Raw genomic sequence first — 25,122 nt, forward strand, 5'->3', positions numbered from 1 at the left:
AATAATAACTACTCAAAAGTCTCAAGAAAAAACAAACTGGTCAACACGGATTATGACTTTGCCTGTAAAATGGAACTGAACGGAGAACGAAATTAAAATTTAATTATTGGAATATCGGAACAGGCCATCTGGTCTAAATCCTTGAAAGGATGGTGTCTAATTTTAAGTAAGAGATTGGAGGAGAACACATATGATTATGGAGTTACTATGGAGTTATTCCTAACCTCGTACTTTTGCACAAAATCGTTATTATGATGTGTTTGTGCTGATCAAATTTATATCGAATTGTCCTACAAATAATTGCTCGGATAGACCTTTAGATGGTGGAAGAACCATACGGACGAGTGTGCCTTCATCTCGAGCTTGTGAAACTTATTTTTAAAAGTAGAATACATTGATTAATAACTGACTCGAAATTGACTGTCCCCGGATTTAGTATTTTTAAATAATTTCTATCCAGCAAAGCAGAGAAATCCACCATTCATTGAATCACTTAATTGAGAGGCACAATATGGTGACGCCTCATAACCTTAGCTGTTCAAAGTATTTTTCACAATTTATTATTCAATTTATTTTTAATTTTACCCGAGGTGGTCTCGATCCTCGGTTGTTACGTTTGTGAAACACAAAAACAACTGCTTCTGTGATCAGGTTACTGGAAAATTTCTTTGTAGATGAATGCCCTTCCACCTGGCACACTCGAAGTGATAAGTTTATATGATACATTTGAATAATCCACTTAACTAAAATGGAGGTTTTTAAAAATGGCCACGGGTAGGCTTTGTTTGCTTACAGGTGTGGGGTGTGTGACCAAAGCGGCAGCACCTGTAGCATTTGTGTGTGTAGTATGTGTATAGAGCGTAGTATGTGTATAGTATGAAGCGTAGTAATGAAATAATGAAAATAAGCGAATATAAACATACTATCAGGTTTTACCGCCGATTGTAAACTTGTACGTAATTAAAATTGCACATATGAAACCAAACTTGGTGTCATTAGAAAAAAAGTGTAAAGTTGGGGTTTTGAGGGGCCCTTCAGAAGTCGGGGCCCAGGGCGCGCGCCCGGTGCGCCCGCCGTTAAATCCGCCTCTGCGGGTATATGTAAGATTTTAGGGATGGCCCTAATATAATAATTTGAAATTTTGAATTTGGATCTTCTTCATTATAACTATGCACTGGGTTACTTTTTCCTTATCGTATCTTTCAAACCACAAAGCCAATGTCGTTCGATTGATCTTCAAGTGAATCAGCAAAAGCTGCACATTTTTTTGAAGCTAAATTTTCGTAATAAACCGTGTATTTTATTAGAGTATACTGCAAATGTAGAAAAATTTGCAGAAAGGAGTTCAATTTTAGCTTTCTTAAAACACTTTTGCCATACCAATGGGTAATTAAGTATATTTTGTCACGAACAGGGTATTGATTAAAACAGAATTACTTTATTTTTAATTTATATTTATTTTTAAAATATTCATAAATATTTAGAAGAGGAATTTTAAATAAAATGTATTAATAGCAACAAAATAAACAGCGTTACATTGAAAATAAATTAATCAAAGCAACTGATGGATTTTTTAAAGACGAATTATTAAACATTCTTAATAGGATAAGTAGTAAACATTCTTAATAGGATAAGAATTTTAAATCTCTGTCATTGAGTCTGAATCGGACAGAATGGCGGAATTTCTCGTTAGATGGAATTGTCGGATAAATTAAGCTTCATTGTCACATTTTTCAATATTTTTGGTGCTTCAGTGGATGTTCAGCAATTTCTATGTGAGATTTCTTTCTGTGGTGCAATGGGAACCAAATGTCTGATGGGACAAGGTGGAAGGGTAGAAGTTACACGTTGAAGATGCAGCTGACCAATAGTTTCCTGCTACAGCTTGACTGAGGAGTGAGGCCTCAGAATTGCAAGGAAGTATCCTTGGTCTTGGATTTAAGTAATTGATACTGGATGGTTGTGAAGGGTAGGTCGGTAAAAAGAAGTCCGAACGAAACTGATACGATTTCGCCTCGCTGGGAGTTGGCTGCCATGCCTGGGCCAAGCCATGGAAGTCAAACTTGTAGGCATATCGTTTTCCATGAACTTTAGTCATGATGTTTTTGTCGTAATAATACCTGAGAGCTCGACTTAGTTTGTCATAGTTCATATTTGGTTTTCCCTTGCGTTCACCCCATCTCCTGGCTACTTCATCTGGATCTGTAAGTTTAAACTCACCGCCGGTTCCTTCCCAAGTGATGAATTTTGCATTTGTGCTGTCCGATAAAAGTTCCAGGAGGAACTGCCACAGTTGTATTTGTCCGCTACCTGAATAAACCAAAAAGAAAAAAATAATATATATTTATCTGAGAAAACACCTTTTGATTCAATTTAACTAGAAACTACTAATATTAGTATGAACAAAAAATAATTCCGCGATTAGCAAAATCACTAATGATACAGTAATAGCAATGTTCATCACCGTTTAAAGAAACGTATGTCTTCTTTTAACTCTCTATCATGATTTAAAAATGATTAAGTTCGATAAACAAAGATTCAGTCTAGATTTCGCATTATACTCAGGAACAGGAAGTTAAAAATAGATAGATGGTACAAGACCTAAGTCAAATACACGGAAGTGAAATAGTAGAATAATATTTCATTACATTACAGAGAAAGTGGACCACTTCATTCAGATGATGGAAACATCACGCATTAATACAAGACTGCCTTCAGTCTTGTATTGATGCGTGATGCGTAATATTACCTAACGCCTGATAGGCAATAATTATTATGGTAATTTTTGGAGCCTGTTGGCAAGAAACTGCATAGTCTTCTTGCTTGCACAAACTACGATCAGATCTCCATAGTGTGAGATACTATGGCTGTGCACCCCTTAAAAGTCCAAGACGACCAATTGGTTGGAACTGTGACGTCGTTTGCATAAATTTGAAGCAGTGGATTTTGCAGCATTAACAGAAGGTAATGCGGAGTGGTGAATCATGCTACTCGCTCCCCGCATCAGATGAATTCAACAGTGTGTGGTACAATGCCCACGAATTGGTTTCGTGTATACGTGATCATCTGCAGACTTTCGTCTAAACTGAAATTGTGTGTAGTGCAATTCGGTAGTGTTACCATAAGTTAACATAATGGTCTGGTTGTTGTTGTGGTAGGGTTTAAGGCCCATACGAAACTTGGCCATATTGAGCAGTATGTAATACGCCTGTAAATTACGTGTGTTCTGTAGTCGATTTTCTGGACGAAAAAGCCGAGTTACCCGGAAGAAAACCATGCTACCCTCACCTAAGACCGACTAATTCAGCCACGTTGTTAAAATGATCCATAATGGTCTGGTACTGTTCACATTAGGTCCATTGGATATTGTATGGAATTATGGAAGTTTATAATTATAGTGATACACTCTACCTTTTCGATATCAAAGACAATTCAATGCCCCCTCCGCTTTGGTAATTTTATTGATAAGGGTTATTAAGTGATCCCTAATTTCACACTGGTTCATTCTAACGCTATAGCGGTTTTCAGTTTGCCACGAAATACGAACGTAGTATAAGAACATAAACTTAGTATTAAACTTGTACTTCATACATCGAAAAGAAATTCTTACAGAGTTCTATTAACTCTTAAGAAGCACAGAAATAATTCAAATGGAATTTTTATAAACTCTCTGTAAACATATAATTTTAAAAGCAATTCAAGCGATAATTAATCTTGTTAAATTAAGTGAATTTAATTTAAAAATCAGCTTATAATTCATTTATTATTAATGTATTTAAATAAACTTGCTAATTAGTCACTCACTTAATTAATGTATCATTAATTTTATTAATTTGAGTTACGTATGATTAATTTATTATTCATTTATTCTTTATTCATTATTTGTTTACTTATTTAATATTACTTTAATTATTAATTTTTATAGTAATCGTTGGCTTTTGCCTTTTAGGGAAACAGCAATTACAGATACCGTAATTAAAAAAAAAATTAGCTTCGATTGTCTTAATATCCATCAAAATAAAACGAAGTTAACTTTTACATAAAATTCCTGAATTCGAGTGTACATGAAAATTTTTATTTTCTTGGTAACGAGGATTACAGAGACAATGCAAACTAATTAAAGTAGTTTTGTTTTTGGTTTGATCTTTGAAACTTTATTGATCGTACTGTAGTTCACAACAGAAAATTATTCGCCGACCTTTACAGCGTCCTCGTGTGACCGTTAATTACAAGATTTTCTGCAAGGTATGTAAAACGTAAAATATAAATATTATTATTATTATTATTATACTGGTGTGCAAAACTTAAGGACCAACACAATTTCTAAAGGTTACAATCACAAAATCTTTACTTAAGGTACTCTTTACTGAAAAGAGTACATTCAGTCTCAGCAGCGATTCTGGATGTCAGCTGATCTGGCGAGAGATTCGTACACGGTATCACCCCGCAAACATCACTGAAAGGGATCGATATGGCGGTCGAGGTGTTCTCGTCTGGGGAGGCGTTATCTTGGATGGACGTACACAACTCCAGATACTGGAAGGCGGTAATATAACTGGTGCACGCTAATGTACTGAGGTAATTCTTCCCCCTGTGCGTCTGTTCCGAGGTGCCATTGGCCCCGAATTCGTGTTTATGGATGATAACGCCACACCCCATCGCACTGCAGCTGTGATATGCTTTTGGAAAGTGAGGACATTGTTCGTATGGATTGGCCTGCCAGTTCCACAGATCTAAATCCCATCGAACACAGATGGGACGCTCTGGGAAGACGCCTAGCGGCACGTCCACACCCACCAGAAAATGTTCACCAGCTGAAGATGGCGCTGACAGAGGAATGGACCATGTTACCGCAAGAACCTATCAACAACATTGTTCTAAGTATGGACAGGCGGTGCAAAGCCTGCATCGACATTAGGGGTGGCCATATCTCCTACTGAGGACCACCTCTTCCCTTTGTTCCATCTTTGGCAGTGATGGAACAACACAGCACATGGCAGCCAGTGCTGTGTTGCCATTTTTGAATAAAGTCCCTCTGTACCGTTTTGTTTCCGTTGTTGTGTCGGTGTTGTTTCCTTCATCATTTCTGTACCTCACGAGGTTCCTTTGGTATGCTTTTCCCATATCCAGGCGACTCCTATGAGAAGCTACAGGTGAAAACCTGACTGGTCCTTAAATTTTGCACACCAGTGTATTATCAGCCATATGGTGCAAGGGAGCCTGAGGTTTATGCTGCACCAGCCAAAAAAAAATTTCTGAGTTACCCTGAGAGAGAGAGGCTCACATCTGGTGAGTATGGGCGTGGCACATCCAGCTCAGGATCCTTGGGTGTGCCAAGCCCATACTCACCAAATGTGAACCCCTGGGGTTATAAACAGGCTTACAAGACTCATTATAAACAGAACACTGCAAAGGCAGTGTACTGTTTATAAAGGCAGTGTTACTAAAGCCATATTGCTAAGTGTATACTGTCTGTAAATTGCATGCGTTCTGTGGTCGATTTTCTATTTGCTGAACGAAACAACACAGTTTTCGGGAGAAAAACCAAGCTACCCTCGCTTGAGATCGACTAATTTAGCCACGTTGTGAAAGAGACACTTAAAAATCCCTGACGTCATTAATGGGACTTGAACTCACGTTTTTCCACCTGGTGTGGGAAAGAACGGCGATTCTACTAACGGTTCTACCCACGAGGGCGCTGATTCTGTTATCGAAGAACAGCGAAACAATGAAGGAGTCGTCAATTTTAGTCCTTGTGGGATTCTTTCATTCTTGAAAGGCTGTTACTATAGAATTATCAGATCTCTTAAGAACTGCTTCTTAGGTCAGAAGATTATCCGATGAGATGCTAAAAGCAGAACAAACACAAAAATCTTGCCTTCCCGCGAGACCCTGTCTAAATAACGAGATATTTATTTTTTTAGACAGTTATTTAACTTATAATTAAAAATCTGATAATTAAGTAAAAATTAAAAGTTAATGTATTCGAAGGGAGGTGAGAGCGGATCACCCTGAATATGCTATAACACGGGTTACAAATAGTATGTCAGTATTATTACTAATTTTCTCGAAGGGATTTTGAAAAGTCGTATTTAGATATTGTTTTGGTAATGAATGCTGATGATTAGTGTGATAACAAACTGGAATAACGCCTACGCTAACTTCCAATGTATTTAGGACACTAAAAGAAAAACCATATGGTGTAGGGGGAGGGAAATAATTAAAAATTCATAGAGCTAGAAACTGATACAAGAAAATCAGGAAAATTAAATTTTTCTGTCTCTCAATTTTCTTTCAAAATCATTCCGCACACAGGCATTCGATTGAATTCACATTTGGGTCTGAACTGGAAATGGTAGGTTCACCATATTAACTCCTTAAACGAACGTTTCATTCTGAAACTAAGCATTTTCATGTTGATGCGGTCCTCCCTAAACGATGTTTCCAATAGTTTATTTTGCCTGTCCCATTCTTTCTGGTATGTGGAGAATGGTTATGCTTGCTGTGTGGGTCCTTTTGTCCTCCCACTTTCATCCATTTACCATCAAATGCACATTCCATTTATATGATACCGTTCACTGGTATACTGTCATCTTGCTGTCACGTGACTGGAATTATCCATTATCCAAAAGTGAGGTACTCCAACACATGTTGCAGATTAGTCTACTCTGTTATACAATTTTTTGACACCCAAGATTAATATTTAAGACTCACAATACTTATTATTTCATTCTATTCTTTTAAGTTGTCAATAAAAAATAATATTGATAATATTGTTACGTTTAAAGATTTAACAAAATTAGTGGAACGTTTAAGCACATATACAACACATATTTACAACAATACGATATTCAACAATATAATATAACCCCAAAGAGGACTTTGCAGATCATTTTTTAACTGCTTTTAAACAGTTAAACGGTTTTTTATTTTTATCTGTGAACTTGAATTTTGAATTAATCGGAAACTCAGCTACGCTGAAAGGTAAATTTTCAGGTATGTATTTTGAAAGATTTCTGTCCTGTGGTTTTATTTTTGCATAATCTTTCAGGATCTATGCGCTTATTGTAAATCCGGAGCATACTGGCAGCAAAATCGTCGCAAGGTTTTCAGCTGAGTAAACAATTCTCAGTGGTGGTTCTTCCTTATACATCGCTATCTTCCTTTATGCCACGAAGGACTCGTCACCGTCATCCACCTTTGACTAGCCAAGTCTCACAGTTGGGAGCTTTGCAAGTGTTGAAATGTTTTTTGTCATAAGCTTGTCTGCATAAGAAATATCAAAGATTAGTATATACAATGTTTGATTTGAAACACCATAATGATTAACCATCTTAAAAAAAACATTATTCTGGTCCTAGGAAGGATTTAATACCACTTTTCCGACATACAGAATACCAAATATGAGATACACATAGTGAGATGGGTGATACCTTTTAAAAATATACTACCCTCCAAAAAGTGTATGACACTACTCCTGTTTTCATAGACCCATGAACCTTCCCGGATAACAAGTGATTCAGACCGGTATTTAGGGAAGGCACATGAGCAACACGAGCTAGTTATTCTGAAATTGCGCGTAGAGGCCAGCTGACTGATTTCGAGAGTTGTGTTGATGTCACATACTTGGCTTTTCGATTTTTGCAATTGTTGACAGTCTCTGCATCATCCAAAGTGGATCGTCAGTGTTGTTATCACGAAGTGAAAGTGTGATGGTACTACCACCATCTAGCAACGTACGCCAAGGCTGTGGAATGAAACACGTACTCGGAAAAGTAGGACAACAATCTCGTCAGATAGACGCTCTGTAAACACCAGCTATGGGTTTAATGTGTTAACAGCGGGAAGGGGAGGAGTGAGGTCTCTACGAATGCATTATGAAAGAGCTCCACAGCCCCGATTTTCATTGGAGAGCAGCGGAGCATAAACCTTGCAACAATCTTGCCTCGATGTACTGGACACTGTAGCCGGCCTAATGTAGTGGAAATCGGTTCTGTAGAGGAACCATGTTCTAGTCAGATGTGCGGGTGTGGAGGATGCCTGCAGAACATCTGCTGCTGGAGTGCATGGAGTTCGGAGGAGATGGAGTTACAGTTTGACGACGTGGGAGCACCTTGCCCACAGCTGTGAAATCTACGAGGACTTCAGGAGGATCCTAATAACAAAACTACGCTTCAACTACCAAAATCAAGAACACCTCACCCTACAGAATGAAGAAACTTACCGAGCTCTGACTCAATTTGCAATGGACTTATTTACCAGGCAGAAAGCGCTATCACCACCTTAGTATCCGAATCAATAGGTCATAACAACCATGACTGCCAATTGTTGCTACGCATCATTGAGCCATGGATGCTAACGCCTTGGACCAACTTGCACAAGACTTGACCAGCAGTGCAATAAAAGACAGGGTCCACACATACCTTGACAAATTCCTCATCATTGATTCCTGGACAAACTTCTCTCGACCAGACGTGACATATTTCATCAAGAAGAGGCCTAGCATCGATCCCTGCACTTGACCATCATTCTTGGACTCCCGGTTTTGACCACCCCCACTGTTCGTTCTGATGGACTACTGGACCAGCCTTCAGTCTGGATGCGACACAGACTCACCAAATGGAGTCCCAATGACGGCACCTGAACTAGACCTTACTAAACATGACACATCCACCATAGCAGCACTCACACAGCTGGATTTCCAGCAAGTTGTCGGCTCCAACTGACTGGCCGTGCTAGCTGTACCTACCCTGAACTTGCGGGGTATATCTCTCTCTCATTTTTTTTTTTTTTTTTTCGGCTTCTTTCTTCTGTTTCCTGCCATCCGTTCTTTTACTCCCCCCCCCCTATTTTTCTCTTACAGAATTTTTTTTTTTTTTTTTTGTGGGGGTGGTGGCTTTCGTCCACCCGCCACCCCGCTCCTCTCTCTGGTGAGGTACTGGGCATGCCACACTGTCATCAGGGGCCATCTTCCCTATTGGCCCCTTTCTTCTGTTTCCTACCCTCCAGTCTACTGTCTTCCTCCCTTACTTTTCTCTTGCACAACGTTTTTTTTTTTTTTTTTTTTTTAGTTTATATATATATATATATGTGTGTGTGCGTGTGTGTATATATATATATTTATATATACACACACACGCATGCCCCACAGGTCTAAATCGAAAAACATCAAAATTACTGCCCGACCTATTTGGCCCTAGAACAAGCTATCAGCGAACAACCCTACGCTCTGTTAAACTTACAACCGTTGCTCAAGAAACAGCGATCATCTCATTCTTAAATCTGGTCCTAGCCACTGAAATCCCAGGAAAGTAGGTGGCAGGACCCGCCAGAGTACTCTAGCTACAGTGGTACACCCGGTCAGCCTCCCCGTGGCATGGTGTGGTAACGTCGGGTCCCACTAGGGGCTCGGCGGCTAATAGACCGGAGGAACAAAGGGCACAACACAATATACAGCACATGACCCCCACACACTTCAAATCTCTGGCCCCGATACAATGTACACCCGCGGAGATGGGAGAAATCCCAGGAGCCGTTAGACACTAACATACCTTATACCGTGTGGCGTAGGATCGTTTATAGTTGTTCAGAGAACCACGAACACCAATGCCTACCATACTATACAGACCCATAGCACAGTTGGCAGAATCATCATACTTCCCACGCCGGGTGGAAAAGACCGAAGTTCGAACCCCGTCCATTACGTGAGGAATTTTTATGGGCCTTTTCACGACGTGGCCGAGTTTGTCGGTCTCAGGCGAAGGAACGGTTTTTTTTCTTCCAGAAACTCGGATTTTTAGTTTGGCAAACAGAAAAATTGATCAACTCACGCAATTTACAGATAGTATACTGTATACGGACAACATCGCCTTAGTCGCTGATGCTCCTAAAACCCCATTAAAAAAAATTGTTTCTAAAGGATAATTGTCACATACCATACTGCTGATGCTGTTTGTGAATCGGCTCATTGACATGAATGTACAAAAGTTGGAATGGATGACGCAGAGTCACATTAAAACCTCATGAAATAAACGGGAACGTCGGGCGAGGGGGTAGATAAAAATTTCCACGTCGATGGTTCAACTGGTCACGATTCTGCAAGAGAAATGGAGCACTATATCCGCCGCATATTATCGTTCTTTGGTGGAATGCCTGCTCAGGAGAGTGAAATGTGCCATAACGTCTTGGATGATGCAGAGACTGTCTAAAGAGAGCCCGACATGTTATTGAAGTGAGTTTTTTTTTTCATTAAATTCCTTTTATAAGACATGGTGAATTGTTTTTTATTCTCCTTTTGGTGAAAGCCATTTGTGCTGTCGTGTTCTCAATTAACCGTAGCTCAGTGCAAGTGTTAAGTACTTTTCTAACTCAATGATTGTTACACATACACCTTTGTTGTATTGCTTAACTGTTTTCTGATCGTTGGAGGTGACGAATTTCACATCATCTGCATATACGACACATTTCTTTTGGTTCTGTGCTAAGAAAGAGTGGCAAACAGGATGCTACACTCTTTCTTAGATGGGGCTTTTCTTTTAGAGACTTCCCGCCTGACTTGACACGTCGATTTGGATATTTCGTTAATGCCAATTATAAGTCTCTTGGATTATATTCAAGATGTAGTGAGTTATGGGGAAATATTCTTTTAAGATGATAGCAATAGTAGGACGGGAAAATTATCAAATTGTCAAAAGCGAATGCAAAGTATAAATAGATAATGTCCAGTTGCTTGTCGTTAAGAGACATTGAAATTGAAATAAAGATTTCCTTGAATTTATGGTTCTTGACCTTCGAGTTTTAGCAGAACGTTAGATACCCGGGTTTATACCCAAAGCTGTGATGAATGATAGTATTTAGTATTGTTTTTTCGAAATTTTTTGGAAAAGATTGGGTCTGATAACTATTGTATTTTACAGATTAAAGGTGGTTTTTGTGAACTTGTGTAATGTAGTAGGTTTTTCAGGTTTGGGAAAAGGTATGGTTATCTGAAAGATATGTTCGCCGAGTGGAAAAGGTCTGGATTCGATTCCCGTCAGTGACGCGAGGAATATTTTGGAGATTTTTTTCATTTCTTTGCTGAGTTAATCGGTGTCAGGCAAGAACAGCAAGGTTTTCTCTAAGAAACTCTGGTTTTCCGTCCAGAAAACGGGCAAATCGACCATAAAATATACGCAATTTAGAGACATAATACACTGAAGCCCAATAGCATTGGTTGCTTTGGAGCTTAACGCGCGCGTGCGCGCGCACGCACACACACACACACACACACACACACACACACACACACACACACACACACACACACACACACACACACACCATCTGAAAGATGTGAAGAAATAGTTGTGCGATGTAAATTCTGCTGATTTTAATAAAGAGTAGGAATCTAGCAAGCCGTGGTGGTTTTCTTCTGAAAGCCATTGATTGCAACTTTAGCGTTATCGATAATAATTATTTGATAATTCTGTCGCTCTCTTAATGTTGGTCTAATTTTTGAGTGATTTTCTGTAAAGGGAGTTACTAAGGCGGCTTGGGTTCCATTTTGAAAAGGTGTGCTCAGACATTGTTTCCTTGCATGTTTTCTTTGATATCCATATAAAATAAAATCACATTTTTATTAAATGTGATTTTATCCTCTTATAGTGAGTCTGCTGTCTCATGCCGATGAACAGCACTTGAGCTTGTTTATACTGAACCTGATAAACCGAACGTTCCCTTTTTTCCCATCTCACTTTATCTGAAGAGTACTTTTATTGTTCTTAAAGGCTGATTTTAATTGCGGGCAATTATTTTACAAGCAAATAATGATTTCGTAGGAGATCCTTTCCACATTTGTTGTGGTAAATAGCGAGAAAACGCAAATACCGATCAAGTAAATACAGGGTTTCGCTGTATTTCACTATTTTTTAATTAAAAGCAAATAAAAATTAATGTATTAAGCCTAATAATCGCATCGGCCAACTGTTCTGTCAACCAACTGCATCGTCGACCAATTGTGTAGTCGACTGAATGTCCAACCGACTCTCGCTGGAACTAACTGTTAGTTTTGAGAAGTGAATCCATATGTACATGGTCCTTCCTGTTCTTGCATCCTCCAGTTCCATCAGTTCCAATCTTCCGAAATCTATCTTTTTCATATCATCCGTTAATTACTTTCAGATGTGTCAAAATCGCCTTCATTGTATCTCCAATTAGCTTCTGTTTGTCTATAATTTAATTATTCTTTTCCTCCAGTTCTAAGACTTTTCTCATATCCTCTAATGTGTTTTGTAAATCCCATATTTCAGAGGCATACAGAAAGGTAGGATACACAACGGTTTCCAGATGTCTGATTGTGGTTCTTGCGTCTGTGTTATGAAGAAGATGTTGACGGGCAATCCAGCGCATTCGGCTGATCTTGCATAGAACACATTCGATGTGACAGTTGAACCTAAGGTTTGGGTCGAAGGTTACACCGAGATCTTTGTGTTTAGTTACACTTGGAATAACTGCACCCTCCAGTGAGGGTTGTATGAATGTGGGACACTTCTTCAGAGAGAAAACCAAAATAACGGATTTTTGGGGGTTCAGTTTAAGACCGAAATGGTTGAGATGGCTAGAGAAAGCTGGGATCTTATTACAGATTTCCGATGTGATCACTCCTCTGTCGGCTGATGGTGGTATTTCCGTTAGGAACTTTATATCGTCGGCGTAGGTAATAACATCATCTCTGTTACACACAAACGGAATAAGGAGGGCGGTAAAAAGTAGCCCCGATAAAACGCCACTTTGCGGCACACCTGCATTGATGGATCGGGTATAGGAGAGGTTGCGATGAGTGAGTTACACTGTTCTATTCCAGAGCAGCGAGTGCAGAAAAGCGAAAACGTCACCTTTGATCCGAAAGAAATTGGTTAGGAGATTCAGAAGGGCTGAGATGTTGAGGCTATCAAAAAGCAGCTTCGATATCGGCATAAACAACCGCCATTTCTGATCTGGCCTCAAATGCATTTAGAATTGCCGTTTGGACTGCCATATATAGAGAGAGAATCGGATCTAACAGGCAGAAATTGAATAGGGGCTCCACAAAATAAAATAAATTACTTAGGGGTGCCATTATTAAAAAAAAGGTCGAAAACCACTCAGCTAATGTTTACCTATGACCATAAAGAATATAGTGCTTACGCGTGGATATGTATTGGTTAATTGTACATTAATTGTTAACGGTTAATACTAATTATAACTTTGCTTATCTCATCCTTTAACTGAAATTAGACATCAGATGGATGGATGATGATAAATCACTTTTCTCAGTAACTTTTGAATCGAAATACATGAAATAATACTGAATCAAAAAGAATAAAATAACTTCGGTATCCAAAGGATTTCTTACCTTGAGATGGAAGTCGAGTCCCACTAGAGTTTAAGAATTGATATGGATCTGAAAAGACAAGAGTTTTCATTATCTCTATGATCACGGCACAACACATTTTTCTCTTGTTGTAGGCCTACATAAATTCATCGTAGTTAAAATAATCCATGGAAAGAGTAGCGATTCTGCGGTATAAAAGATGGATCGTTATTCCTGCCATATCTAAGTACAACACAACAGACAAAGAAAACCTCCATCTAGTTTGATACAAGGAAAAGCTGTTAACCAGCGCCTAATCGCCCAGTTTGCCTCCTTCTACAGGTGAACTCGTGGAATGTTTGGGATGAAATATTTAACGTTTGACCCCTATCTAAGTCTAGTTTGATAATATGGACTGATGATCCCCAAATAACCTTGAAAAAATTCGTAGCAAATTAATACTGGATACACGAATGGTTGAATGTTATTCTTATAATCTCTTTGCTATTCAAAACACAAGCCGTCCGTGAGTGTTTAGTGATATCGCTCATTTGGAGTGGTCCCGTCGACGACTGGAGGAATTTCTTGTTCAGTAGAGGCTGTAGTTAGCCGATCTCAGGCTGGGGAAGTCGAATTTTTTCTGTCAGTTATTTCGGGATTTTCAGCCCTCACAACCTGTAAATCGTCCTTGAATACAGACATAATACGCTTATACGGCTTACTAGTCATTAAATCAAAAACAACAGAACCCGTACTAATCTTAAAATCAAAAAATTGAAGCTTCGCGATAAAATGAATATCTCCCTCTTTGCTAAACTGATCTCTTAAACGTAGTTGGCATAGTGTGTATCTGTAAGCAGTACCTACCGGCATTGTCCCACAAAACCGCATAAAAGTGTCACGCTGAAGAAGCAAAATCTGCCAAGGCCAGGATGCGGGTGTGATCAGTGTGAGTATCGTGAGTAATGTGTTGTTCGTGTTGTCCATCTGGCCACTTAGTTACCAAATGTCCCTTCACCAGGAAAGGACATTCCATCATCTGTCCACGGAACGGAGAGCCGGCCAGGTCGGCAGAGGGACACCTTGGGGTTTGCTGGGGTTTGGTTTACCTGTCGTAAACCGAACCCCAGCAAAGCAAGGAGGGATTAAAAATAAAAATAAATTTTCTGTTTATACTCCGGGACGACCAAACGGTCAGAGGAATTCACAAGATAGACAGAATACAAGAAACAGCACCGTATTTAGCAGTCACTGGCTCGAACCCTGGTCACTCAAGACACGTGTACTTACGCACCCGCGCGCGTGACCACTTGGCTACGGCGGCCTTGTAAAAATTCCTTGCATCATTGACGGGACTCGAACTCAGGCCTATTATGATAGATGTCGGACGACAGGGATTATAACCACTAAAGGGGGAGGGGAAGAAGAGAGGAGGCAAAGCTGAGACCACGGCATAGGGGATCCCAAGGCAAGGAGGAGGAGCCACTAGTCGGAGAGTACCGTTAAGAATGGTTAAGGAGAAAAGTTAAGATCCATAACAAGAAACAGTAAGGAGGCATGATCACAAAAGATAACTACAAGAGAACGCATGCCCAGAGAAGGCAGCGTAGGCCGCAGGCAAGAGCCTGTGCCGTGATCCCACGCCGAGAAGATGGCGTCACAGCCGATCCTACCGCTAGGTGTTAGCAGATTTCTAAAACAGTGATCTCTTTAACATAGTGGCATAGTCACGCCATAGTGTATGGGGAGCGGCGCCACCGGTGGTTTCCCACAACTCCGCCATTAGTACTCACGTGAAGTAAACAACTCTGTGCCAGAAGTGCGTGTTGTGTATTGTTTTGTGTTAGAGTAGTGTTATGTTCTATTGTTATTCTAAATTTCCCACCACTAAGTCCCAGAGAAAATTCACTGTCTGGCTAGTCTCTGCTAGGGTCGCCTGAGCTTCCTGAAAAAGAGAAAGTGAAACAAAAAAAAAAAAAAAAGAAGTCGAGAGGATAGTTAAAGAGGGGAAATTAAACTGGGAAAACAAAAGCTATTTGTTAGGGTCACCCAGAATGTTAATTCAACTACTCATGTGTATTGGGTCTGTAAATTGCATGTGTTCTCTGGTCGATTTGGTAGACGAAAAACTTGCCATCTACGCCTGAGATAGACTAACTCAGCCACGGAGTGAAAAAAAATCCCAATTAAAGTTCTTCGAGTCATCGACGCGATTCGAACCCAGGCACTCGGTGGGGAAGGGGACAATACCACTGTGCAACCGCGCAGACAATTAAAGCGGGAAGGAAGAACATTATTTCAAAATTCAGCATTACATCTAATTAATCTGCTCAAAAATATACCACCAGCAGGGTATTCTATTCTTGTACGCGGTACCTGTGCTCACTCACAAAACCGCATGTTTTTATTTGTATTGTGATGGACTTCGCTATATTAATGGATATAAATGATTTATTTATTTATTTAATTCAAACTAAAATTTCGAACAGAATACGACAGCGTATCCCTGTTAAATTATTTAGTAAATTAAATAAACTAGTATAACTCGCATCCTTTTACAACTTTTCAAAAAATCCATAAACATATTATTGCCTATTATCGAATTTCTCAGAAGATAGAGAATTCCTTTCAGAGTAGAGATCCCTTAACTAAAACCATGCAATTATTTAACTTTTATTACTTATTATTAATGTGTGATGCCGACAGATGATAAATAGAAACCGTGCATTTTTTGTTTTTATGATTAAAAAAAATATAATAATAAATATTTCTGTTTATAGTATGAAGTATATAAATCTAGTATTAGTAAAATAATAAGAGGAGTTTACCTCAATATAGTACGTAGAACACGGAAATGTTCTCCGTACTATATTGAGGTAAACTCCTCTTATTATTTTATTAATATTATTATCAACGTAGAACATATTGAGTATTACAGCTCTGATTCATACTATCTAATAAATCTAGTATATAAAGGAAGTATTGAAATAAGTTAAAGGCTTTAGTTTCTAAATAATTGTCTAAATCTCTCGCAGCCTGAGGCTAAAGCTCTTAACGTATTTCAGTCTTAATTTATGTTATACACCATTAGGCATCTCTCATATTGTGGAGTTATACTTCATAACTGTTTTGTCATCATTGCATCACCCCACCAACCGAAGAAGGGCCAAATAGCCCTGAAACGGCACCAGGGGAAGCCTGATGATGTCCGGAGTTTCCAAGAATAGGCAACAACAGCCTTCTCCACTGGGGAAGCGTTGCCTATTCGAGGAGTTTTTGAGTGGTGTGAGTCGAAGGAGTTACTGTCCCTTTCATTCTTCTACACCATTTCTTTTCCTCTTCCACTCCCACTATTACTTTTCCTCTACCTTTTTGCTTTTCTAAGTCTAATAGGGACAAGTGGATAGTCGAGTTATTATCCCACACAAATACAAAATAGCCCTGAAACGGTGCCGTCTGGGATGCCTGATGGCCACTGAGTTTCCTCGAATAGGTAACAACAATCTTCTCTACTGGGGAAGCGTTGCCTATTCGAGGAATATATGAGCTTTGAGTGTGAGTTGAAGGAGCAACTGTCCCTTTCTTCCTTCTACGGCATTTCCTTCCTCTACATCTCCTGCTATCACCTTCCTACATCTTTATCTCTTTTCTAAGTCTAATAGGGATAGTATGAGGATAACCGAGAAATTTATCCCATACAATATTTCAAACCGGTGCCGTCTGGATGGTGGTATCCGCTGAGAATAAGTAACAACGGTCTTCTCCTTTGGTGAAGCGTTACTTATTCGAAGTAGTGCAATATCATGGCAATTCGTTGTGAAGGTATTCACAATATGAGATATAACTTAAACAATGTTCCCTTTGCATATTTTTGCTAATTCAGAGTTTAGCTGCGTATTAATATGATGCGTTTCACTAACTTGTACGTTGTATAAATAAAGTATATAATAGAGCAAACTTATCTGCGAAAAGATCTAAACCTCCCAAGAACTTCCTAATTCATTTCACAAATATATGTGGTCTCAATTATAATCTCAACGATGTCCATTTACCCTTACAGCCTGCCAAATCCCATGTACTTTTTCTGACACAATCTCAGTTATCGGTTGATTCAACCACTGCTCATCTCAGTTGCCCAAATTATTCGCTGCATGATTCCTTTCGCCTCAAAGGTGGTACTTGTGCATATATCCGTCCAGATATTCCCTGTCAGAGACTTGGTAATTTTAAATCTCCTCTTTTCGATCTTCTTTTGCTTAAAATCTCTCTACCTCATTGTGTCAAATTCATCTGTTGTCTCTACCGTTCTCCCAACTCCACTAATCACTTGGAACTCTTTGACTTCCTCTCTTTGCAACTTGATTTTCCCCAGTGAGGTAATTTTCCTTGGTGATTTTAATGTTCACAACTGCAGCTGGCTTCCGTTTTCTAGTAACACAGACCTAGCTGATCAAGATTGCTTTTGTAATTACTAATGACCTCGCACAGATTGTTCATTTACCTAACAGAATACCGAACAATCCTAACCATTCGACCATCAAACTTGATCTTTTTCTCTCACAAACAACCCTTCTAAGTACACGGTCGAAGTGAGAGGTCCTTTAGGCACTTCAGATCATAACTTGGTGATTGTTTCTTCTCCAACGGAGAAGAAACAATCTTGGCTATTTCCAACCTCATGTTGTTTGGCGTTACAAGAATGCAAAATGGATGACCTGCGAGATTCCTTTTCTTCTTTTCCTTTGTCGGATTACTGTTTCAAACCTTCTGATGTCAACATTTGCTCAGATCGTGTCAGTGAAATTATTCTTGTAGGAACAAGTAACTGTTCCTACAAGAGGCAACAGGCAAATTGACCAGAGAAAACACGCAATTTACAGACACAAACACGGGTTAATGTAATCAATTATGGGTAACTCCAATATAATAATATCCTTGTAGGAATGAAATCCTTTGTCCCACACTCCACCTTAAAATCTCGTCCTTTATCTAAACCTTGGTTTTCCAATAAATGTGTTAAGGCTGTTCAAGAGAACAACGTTGCATATCGTAATTGGCTTGCTTCCAATTCTTCAGTTTCGTTTTCACCTACACCAGAGCTCGCAACAACTGTAAAGCAGTTGTTGTGAGTTATTAATCAGTCCAAACCAGATTCTGAACAGGCTAAGGGTAGAAAATTTGCTTCTTGCCCTAATAGTAGCCGAGCATTCTAGTCTCCTGCCAAAGCTATTGCCGCAACTTTTGCCCACCTCTGTCAAAACCAGATGGTTCTGTTGTCACTTCAGCCAAGGATAAAGCTAACCTGCTTGCAATACCATTTTCCTTCCAACTCATGTATTAATGATCTTGGTAAAACACCTCCTACCATTCCCAGCACACTCCATTCAATGACTCCCGTGATCTTCCGTCAAAAGGATGTCAGATGGATTCTGACTAATCTTGATGCTAAGAAAGCTCCAGATCCTGATAGTACAAATTTGTATTTCTCCACTTGTTCTCAAAACCTGTGCTCCTGAACTTACTCCTGTTTTTGCCACCTTCTTTTTCGCTTTCTTATTCCAAAGGTGTTTTTCCTTATGCTTGGAAATTTGCTCATATCCAGCCAGTTCTTAAAAGGGTGACAAATCCCTCCCATCCAATTATCGTCCCATTGCAATTACTTCTACTCTTTCTAAAGTAAGGGAGAAATCAATTAACCGCCAACTCTTAAACTACCTAGAAACCTTCTGTCTGATCAACGATCGCCAGTATGGATTCCGTCAGTGTCGATCCACTGGTGATATTCTGGCTTATGTTACCCATTTATGGACAAATTCCATAGAAAAGTTCGGTGAAACACTAGCTCTTGACATCTCAAAGGCTTTCGATCGTGTTTGGCATAAAGGTCTTCTAAACTAGCTTTTATCTTATGGTTTGCCAACTGTTTTTAGTAATTGGTTATCCAATTTTTTTTCTCTGACCGTTCACTGAGGGTGATGGTAGATCGCTCTCTGTCTTCTAAATTCTCCACTAATGATGGTCTCCCACAAGGTTCAGTCCGTTCCCCCACTCTTTTCCTCTTGTATATTAATGACATTCTTCCATTGACGAGAAATCCTATCCATAGTTCTGCCGATGATAGCACATTGCATTCCACTTTCCATTTGAGAAACCTTGCCCTGCTCAATCAGCTTCAACTTCTCGAATATCCACTACCAATTCCTGAAATGCCGATCTTCAGGTAATTCTCCAGTGGGGCAAAGACAACTTAGTTGATTTCAATCCTTCTAAAACTGAGTCTTGTCTTATATCTTGCAAAAAGGATTCTTCTGCTCCTATGCTTATCTTTAGTGACACTCCGATTTCTAGGCAAAATGATATATCTCTTTTGGGGATTACCCTGACTTCTAATCTCTCTTGGCACAAGCACATTACAAATATTGCTTTCTCTGCATCTAAAAAACTTGGTTTTCTCTTTCGCTCTCGGCGTTACTTTTCTCCCAAACAGCTGCTCACTCTGTATAAATCGCAAATCCGCCCTGCTATGGAATATTGTTCCCACATCTGGGGTGGTGCCCCCAAAACCTCTCTCAGGCTTCTTGATTCCATTCAGAAGATGTCAGTTAGGTTAATTTATGACTCATCTTTCACAGAGTCTCTCCACTCGCTGTTTCATAGACGTACTGTTTCTGCTGCATGCATTTTCTACAGATACTTCCATGGGCACTGTTCTTCTGAATTGGCTTCTATAATTCCTGCTCTCTCTTTCAAAACAGTCCGAACACGTACCACCAGCCAACATCCATTTGCTGTCCAACTTCAAACTCACAGAACTAACTTTTCATCTTCCTCGTTTATTCATTCAACTGCCGTTTTCTGGAACAACCTTTCTTCATACGTATTTCCTGAAAATTAAAATCTACAGAAGTTCAAGTCTACAAATATCTTTTATCATCTTCACAACCTCCAACCCATGCACTCTACTAAGCATTAGATTCTAATATAGTACTTATTGGGGTTTTCATAAAAAAATCTCTAAGGCCGTTGGCTTCTACTTTTTTTTCGTTTAATATTAAGTTATTTGAATATGATTTTGCATTTAAAAACAAATGAACGCCCTTCGTTTTCCTTTTCCGTCAAAGATTGGTATAATCCCTTTCAACTGTGGGGGGTGGTTTAGTGGATGTTAATACTTTTTTTTTTTTTTTTTTTTTTTATTATTATTTATTTCTTTAATAATAAATCACGTTAACCTTCCAGACCCACTTCTTTTAATTTTGTATTCTCAATTAAATTTCCCCCTTAATTTATCCCCCTCCACGTTAACACCTGACTTGTATACTGCACAGAAGATCACAGATTCTGGGGGAATAATAGTTCGTGTATGTCTCCTCTGGACTGGCTGAGTATTCAGAATGACTCAATACTACACATGATAAACATACAAATTTGTTTATTTCACAGTATATACATTAAAGAATTGTATCATACAACATCAATTGGTATAATGTTAATTACTGGCATTATATGTGTGTTAAGATGTAAAATTAATCGCAACTGATATATTATGTCTCTTCGTGTCTTTCTGCCTTTTCTCCTTCTGGTTTAGGTTACATCTCATAACATTATTTTTACTTTCTAACAGTTAAACTTCCCAACTGGAATTACAGCAGTGAGCTTAACACCTCTATGGATATTGTCCTAAATTTATAAATCCCCGCTATAATCTTTCATTAATTTATCCCTTCCAAAATAATTCAATCTTAATATCTTGTAACGTTTCATGTACATAGACCACCTTTACATCTTAACTTAGAACATACCAGTCTCGAGTATATGTATCTAAATCTTCCTTGCTTTAACTTATCCTTGAGATGAAGTACATACATCTATGAACCCTTTTCTTCCTTTTATACTAAACAATACCAAATCTACTATCAACTAAATAGACATTTTTCTAAAGTCCTTCCCCTCAAATCTAGCTTAAAATTATTATCTCGTACTTACATAATAACTTAGGGAATCACCCTTTACACAACCTTTTCTCAGTTCAGGGGCGACCATCATCAACAGCATAGGGCATCATCAGGCTCCAACTGGAATTATTCATCGGCAAAGGAACTGCTGCTCATCTACAGGGATTCTCCTACGTTCAGGAACTCGCTCTTCTTTCCATACGGCTATTAAATAAGTTGCTCCGGCCTGCTTTTTGGGCGTCTGATCAGTTCGACGGAACTGGGAAGCATAATAGAATTATCAGGACTCTTCTTACTGCTTTATCAAGAAGCCTGGCTATGTAGCTCTTCCTTATCTTTCTATACCGAGGCTTTTCGATCCTTTTTACTCAGCTCCAGCATATGTGTTTCCATCTATCATCGGTTATCTCCTTCCTATTTCAACAACTCTTAAACAGCAACTCCCACAACTCATTTCTCTGTCCGCTACTTTCTGGCGATTCCCCCGGCACTTCTCGGGATTTCTTTCCAGCCGCACATCACTCAGGTATCTCCACGGGAACTCTCAAAAACTTCCAAACTGCCAAAACTCCCAACTCTCCCAAAAAAACTCCTAACTCTCTTTCCTGTCTTGCATCTCCTTTTTGTTTCAGCCGCTCATTCTACTTTGATCCAATCGTCGTTCGTTCTTCATCATCTCATTATTCTCATTCGCTCTCTCCCACTTCTTCCGTTTTTCTTGGCCCTTCCCTCTCCTGGGGTAACTTCCTGTTTACGAAATTTCCAGCAACTTCGATGAACTACTGGGCGTCTAGAAATTTCTAGATATTTCCTTGTGATCATTCCCGATTCACTTACCGCTATTAGTCCACTCTGTTTCTTCTCTACCTCTCCTTGAAATTAATAAGTGCTCAAGGAGTCGGTCTGTTTCATCTAGCGGCTAGCCATTTCCCATAGTGTATATCGCATCCAGGGTTTCCTTCACCCTCTTAGTTCTTAAAATCTTCCTCTCCACAAGGGGGAGTCGGTTGCCTTGTTCTTTTCTTCCAAAGAGTTGCTCACTTTCTGTTTATGCGACCATGAACTGGCCTTGCGGTGCTCCCTTTGTACTAGTGTTCCAGTGCTCCCATTGTCTTGTGTACCGTCCAGCTACCCCCCCGTTGTTACGATAATCCTCCCCTACTTGACTGTATGGTACAGAGCGATCGCAATCTAAGCTGAAAATCATCTTATGTAAATAATATTATTTAATATATACATATTTTTTCTTGTTATGTTATAATATTTATAACATAACATTCGCTAGGATAAGTGTAAGAATTTTGTTCTTACACAACAACATGCCTCCTGTTCGAGGAAAATGTATGGACTTTTACTTTTAAGCTCATTGTATTTTCATTTGTATTTCTGTCTCTAATTTTGAAATTTTAATCGTGACTGGATTATTACAAGCTACACTGATTAATGTCTAGTCAGTTAAATTGACAATAATGAAGACAGCTTTCAAAGTTTTAAGTACATGGAAAAGTATGCAAAACAATTCACTTGGTCTCTTGTGGCTTCAGTTTATACTAAACGCGATAAACATATCAGTTTACCGCAGTTATTATAAACCGTTAGTATATTACGGTTAGTAACATAAAATAAAACATTAGATGATAAATAGCCTGCACTTTTAATCAATCAAACTGCACTGTAAAAGTATAATTGTTGACCAAAATAACAGTCGAAATTTGTCATGGAACAATAATTATTTAATGAAACTCAAGAAGAACATCACGTGGAGTAGTACTGAGTAAGGGAAATTTAAAGGCTCTTGTGCACTCCCAAATCCAAAAATCCAGACTTGAAGATGGATTTCGATATTCAAATCCGAAACGTAGCCAATTTTATTCAATTATTAGAATTGTTTGGGGTCTAATCCTACCAATTATCCTTTGTATATTAATCAACTAATTAAAATATTTCATATCAAAAAATGCCTTTATTAAATCTTTCTTACTTAATAATTATTTATTTATTTATTTTTAAATACATCTAAAAACAAAGCTTCGTAATGAATGAGAACTTGAAAGCAATAAAAACAGTTCCTTAGAACCCTATCATAATTTTATAACTTTACGTAGTTCTTTGATCTAACCCCTATAATACTGAGTTTATGTAATACACTACAGTTTTGACTCTTCAAAGGCATCATTTTAATGTAATAGAGTTAAAAATACGGGGTCCAAAGTAGGGTCCTCTAATGGGACCCTACGTTGCCCGCCACCACCACTGGGAGGTGACCCAGGCTGCCCTTCAAACTCTGGCTGGCTGGCCTCTGCCAAGATCGCCTGAGCTGCATGGCAGAGGCCACGAAAAAAAAAAAAAAAATAATAATAATAACTTTTTGTTCAAGGGAGTAGAGTTCATAGGGAATGAGAGAGAAGGAGGTCAGACTGTGGGATGAGAGAAAGGCGGATTAATAGCGAAGAATGTCCACCATGGATTTAGGCGAAGTGGGAGTATGAAAAGCATTAAAAGTCCCAGAAGCAGGTTCCCTTGTGCGAACGCCATTGGGCAAGCGCTCTGTGTAATTATCCCGCGCCCAGTCTTCTGACCGGTTGGTGAAAAATTCAGTAAACACACTGTTTTCATAGCTGTTGTTGAGTTTTGGGCGCATCAGCAACTTAGGCCATATTGCGCCCGTATATAATATGTCTGTAAATTGTATGTGTTCTGTGGTCGATTTGCTGTTTGCTGGACAAAAAACTCTAGTTGTCGGCAGAAAAAACTATCTACCCTCGGTCCTGAGACCGACTAACTCAGCCACGTTGTGAAAAGGCCCATAAAAATTGCTTGCGTCATTGACGTAATTCGAACTCAGGCCTTTCCATCCGGTATGTGAGGAGGACAGTGATTATATCAACTCTGATAATACACAGGAGGATATTTTCAGAGTCTAACGATACAGGAAACATCGGTTTACAAAGAAGCTGATCGTGGACAAAAATAAGATATCCATACTTTATTATTTTTTGTAGGTTAAAAAATTCTGGAATCGAATCAAACACAAGAAAAGCAGATATCGAACCATAAGGAAAGAGCCCTTTTGATTTTATGATTGAAATTTGAAATTCTGAAGGTCGCGATCAGCAAAATCAGTTCCGTACCACTAATCATGCAATTTTCGTAACAGAATTTAAATTTTGTTATCGACGTTTATATTTACAGTTTAATTTTTTTTATTTAATAATTAAATACGAAAATTCTGCAATCATTACATGTCGATAATAAAGTTCTTATTGTACAGTTATAATAATATTGTTAAATACGGAGGAAGATACGTAAAACACCATAAGAAAGCAAATCAAAAATCGAATATTGAGAAAACGGAAATTTTTAACATTCAATGTGTAACTCTGATGCGCTAGTTTTAAACTTCAGGGACGTAAAACACTTAGGACTGTCTACACGAAAGGGGCCGTACAATGTGAAGAAACGGGTCGGAAACACTTGCCATAAGCAGTTTGTTCATTTGGGGGGGGGAAGAAAAATATTCGAGTTATTAATAGAATTCAACCCGTAATATTCTTCCTCCTGAATGTGGGATGTGAATAGTATATTTTGATAGAGGACCTAAAAAAAAAATCAAATTATTATATTAGGGTTACCCTTAATTTAATACGTAAACCTGTATTTGTGTCTGTAAATTGCGTGTGTTCTCTGGTCGATTTGCCTCTTGAAAAGCCCCGAGATTTTGAGAAATAAAACCTTGCTATCTACGCCTGAAACCGACTAACTCAGCCACGGAGTGAAAAAAAAAAAAAAACCACTACAATTCCTCGAGTCATCGAACCCGGGCCTTTTCCATCCGGT

At 38.8% G+C, this 25,122-nt stretch overlaps 1 protein-coding gene across 1 annotated transcript in view; it reads right to left on the reverse strand.

The window, feature by feature from the left end:
- Nucleotides 1-1,771: 1,771 nt before the first annotated feature.
- The window catches only part of LOC150086676 (transcriptional regulator ERG homolog), a 28,564-nt gene continuing 5,213 nt past the window's right edge, over nt 1,772-25,122 (reverse strand). The window contains exons 3-4 of the mRNA XM_090372221.1: nt 13,373-13,420; nt 1,772-2,310 (exon numbers count right to left, since the gene is read on the reverse strand). Coding sequence (XP_090228347.1) covers nt 1,772-2,310; nt 13,373-13,420 — 587 coding nt within the window. The remainder of the gene's footprint in view (nt 2,311-13,372; nt 13,421-25,122) is intronic.

The sequence above is a fragment of the Mastigoproctus giganteus genome, chromosome 4, assembly GCF_048544385.1.
Source record: "Mastigoproctus giganteus isolate SK-2022 chromosome 4, ASM4854438v1, whole genome shotgun sequence".
In the NCBI taxonomy this organism is placed as follows: Eukaryota; Metazoa; Arthropoda; class Arachnida; order Uropygi; family Thelyphonidae; genus Mastigoproctus; species Mastigoproctus giganteus.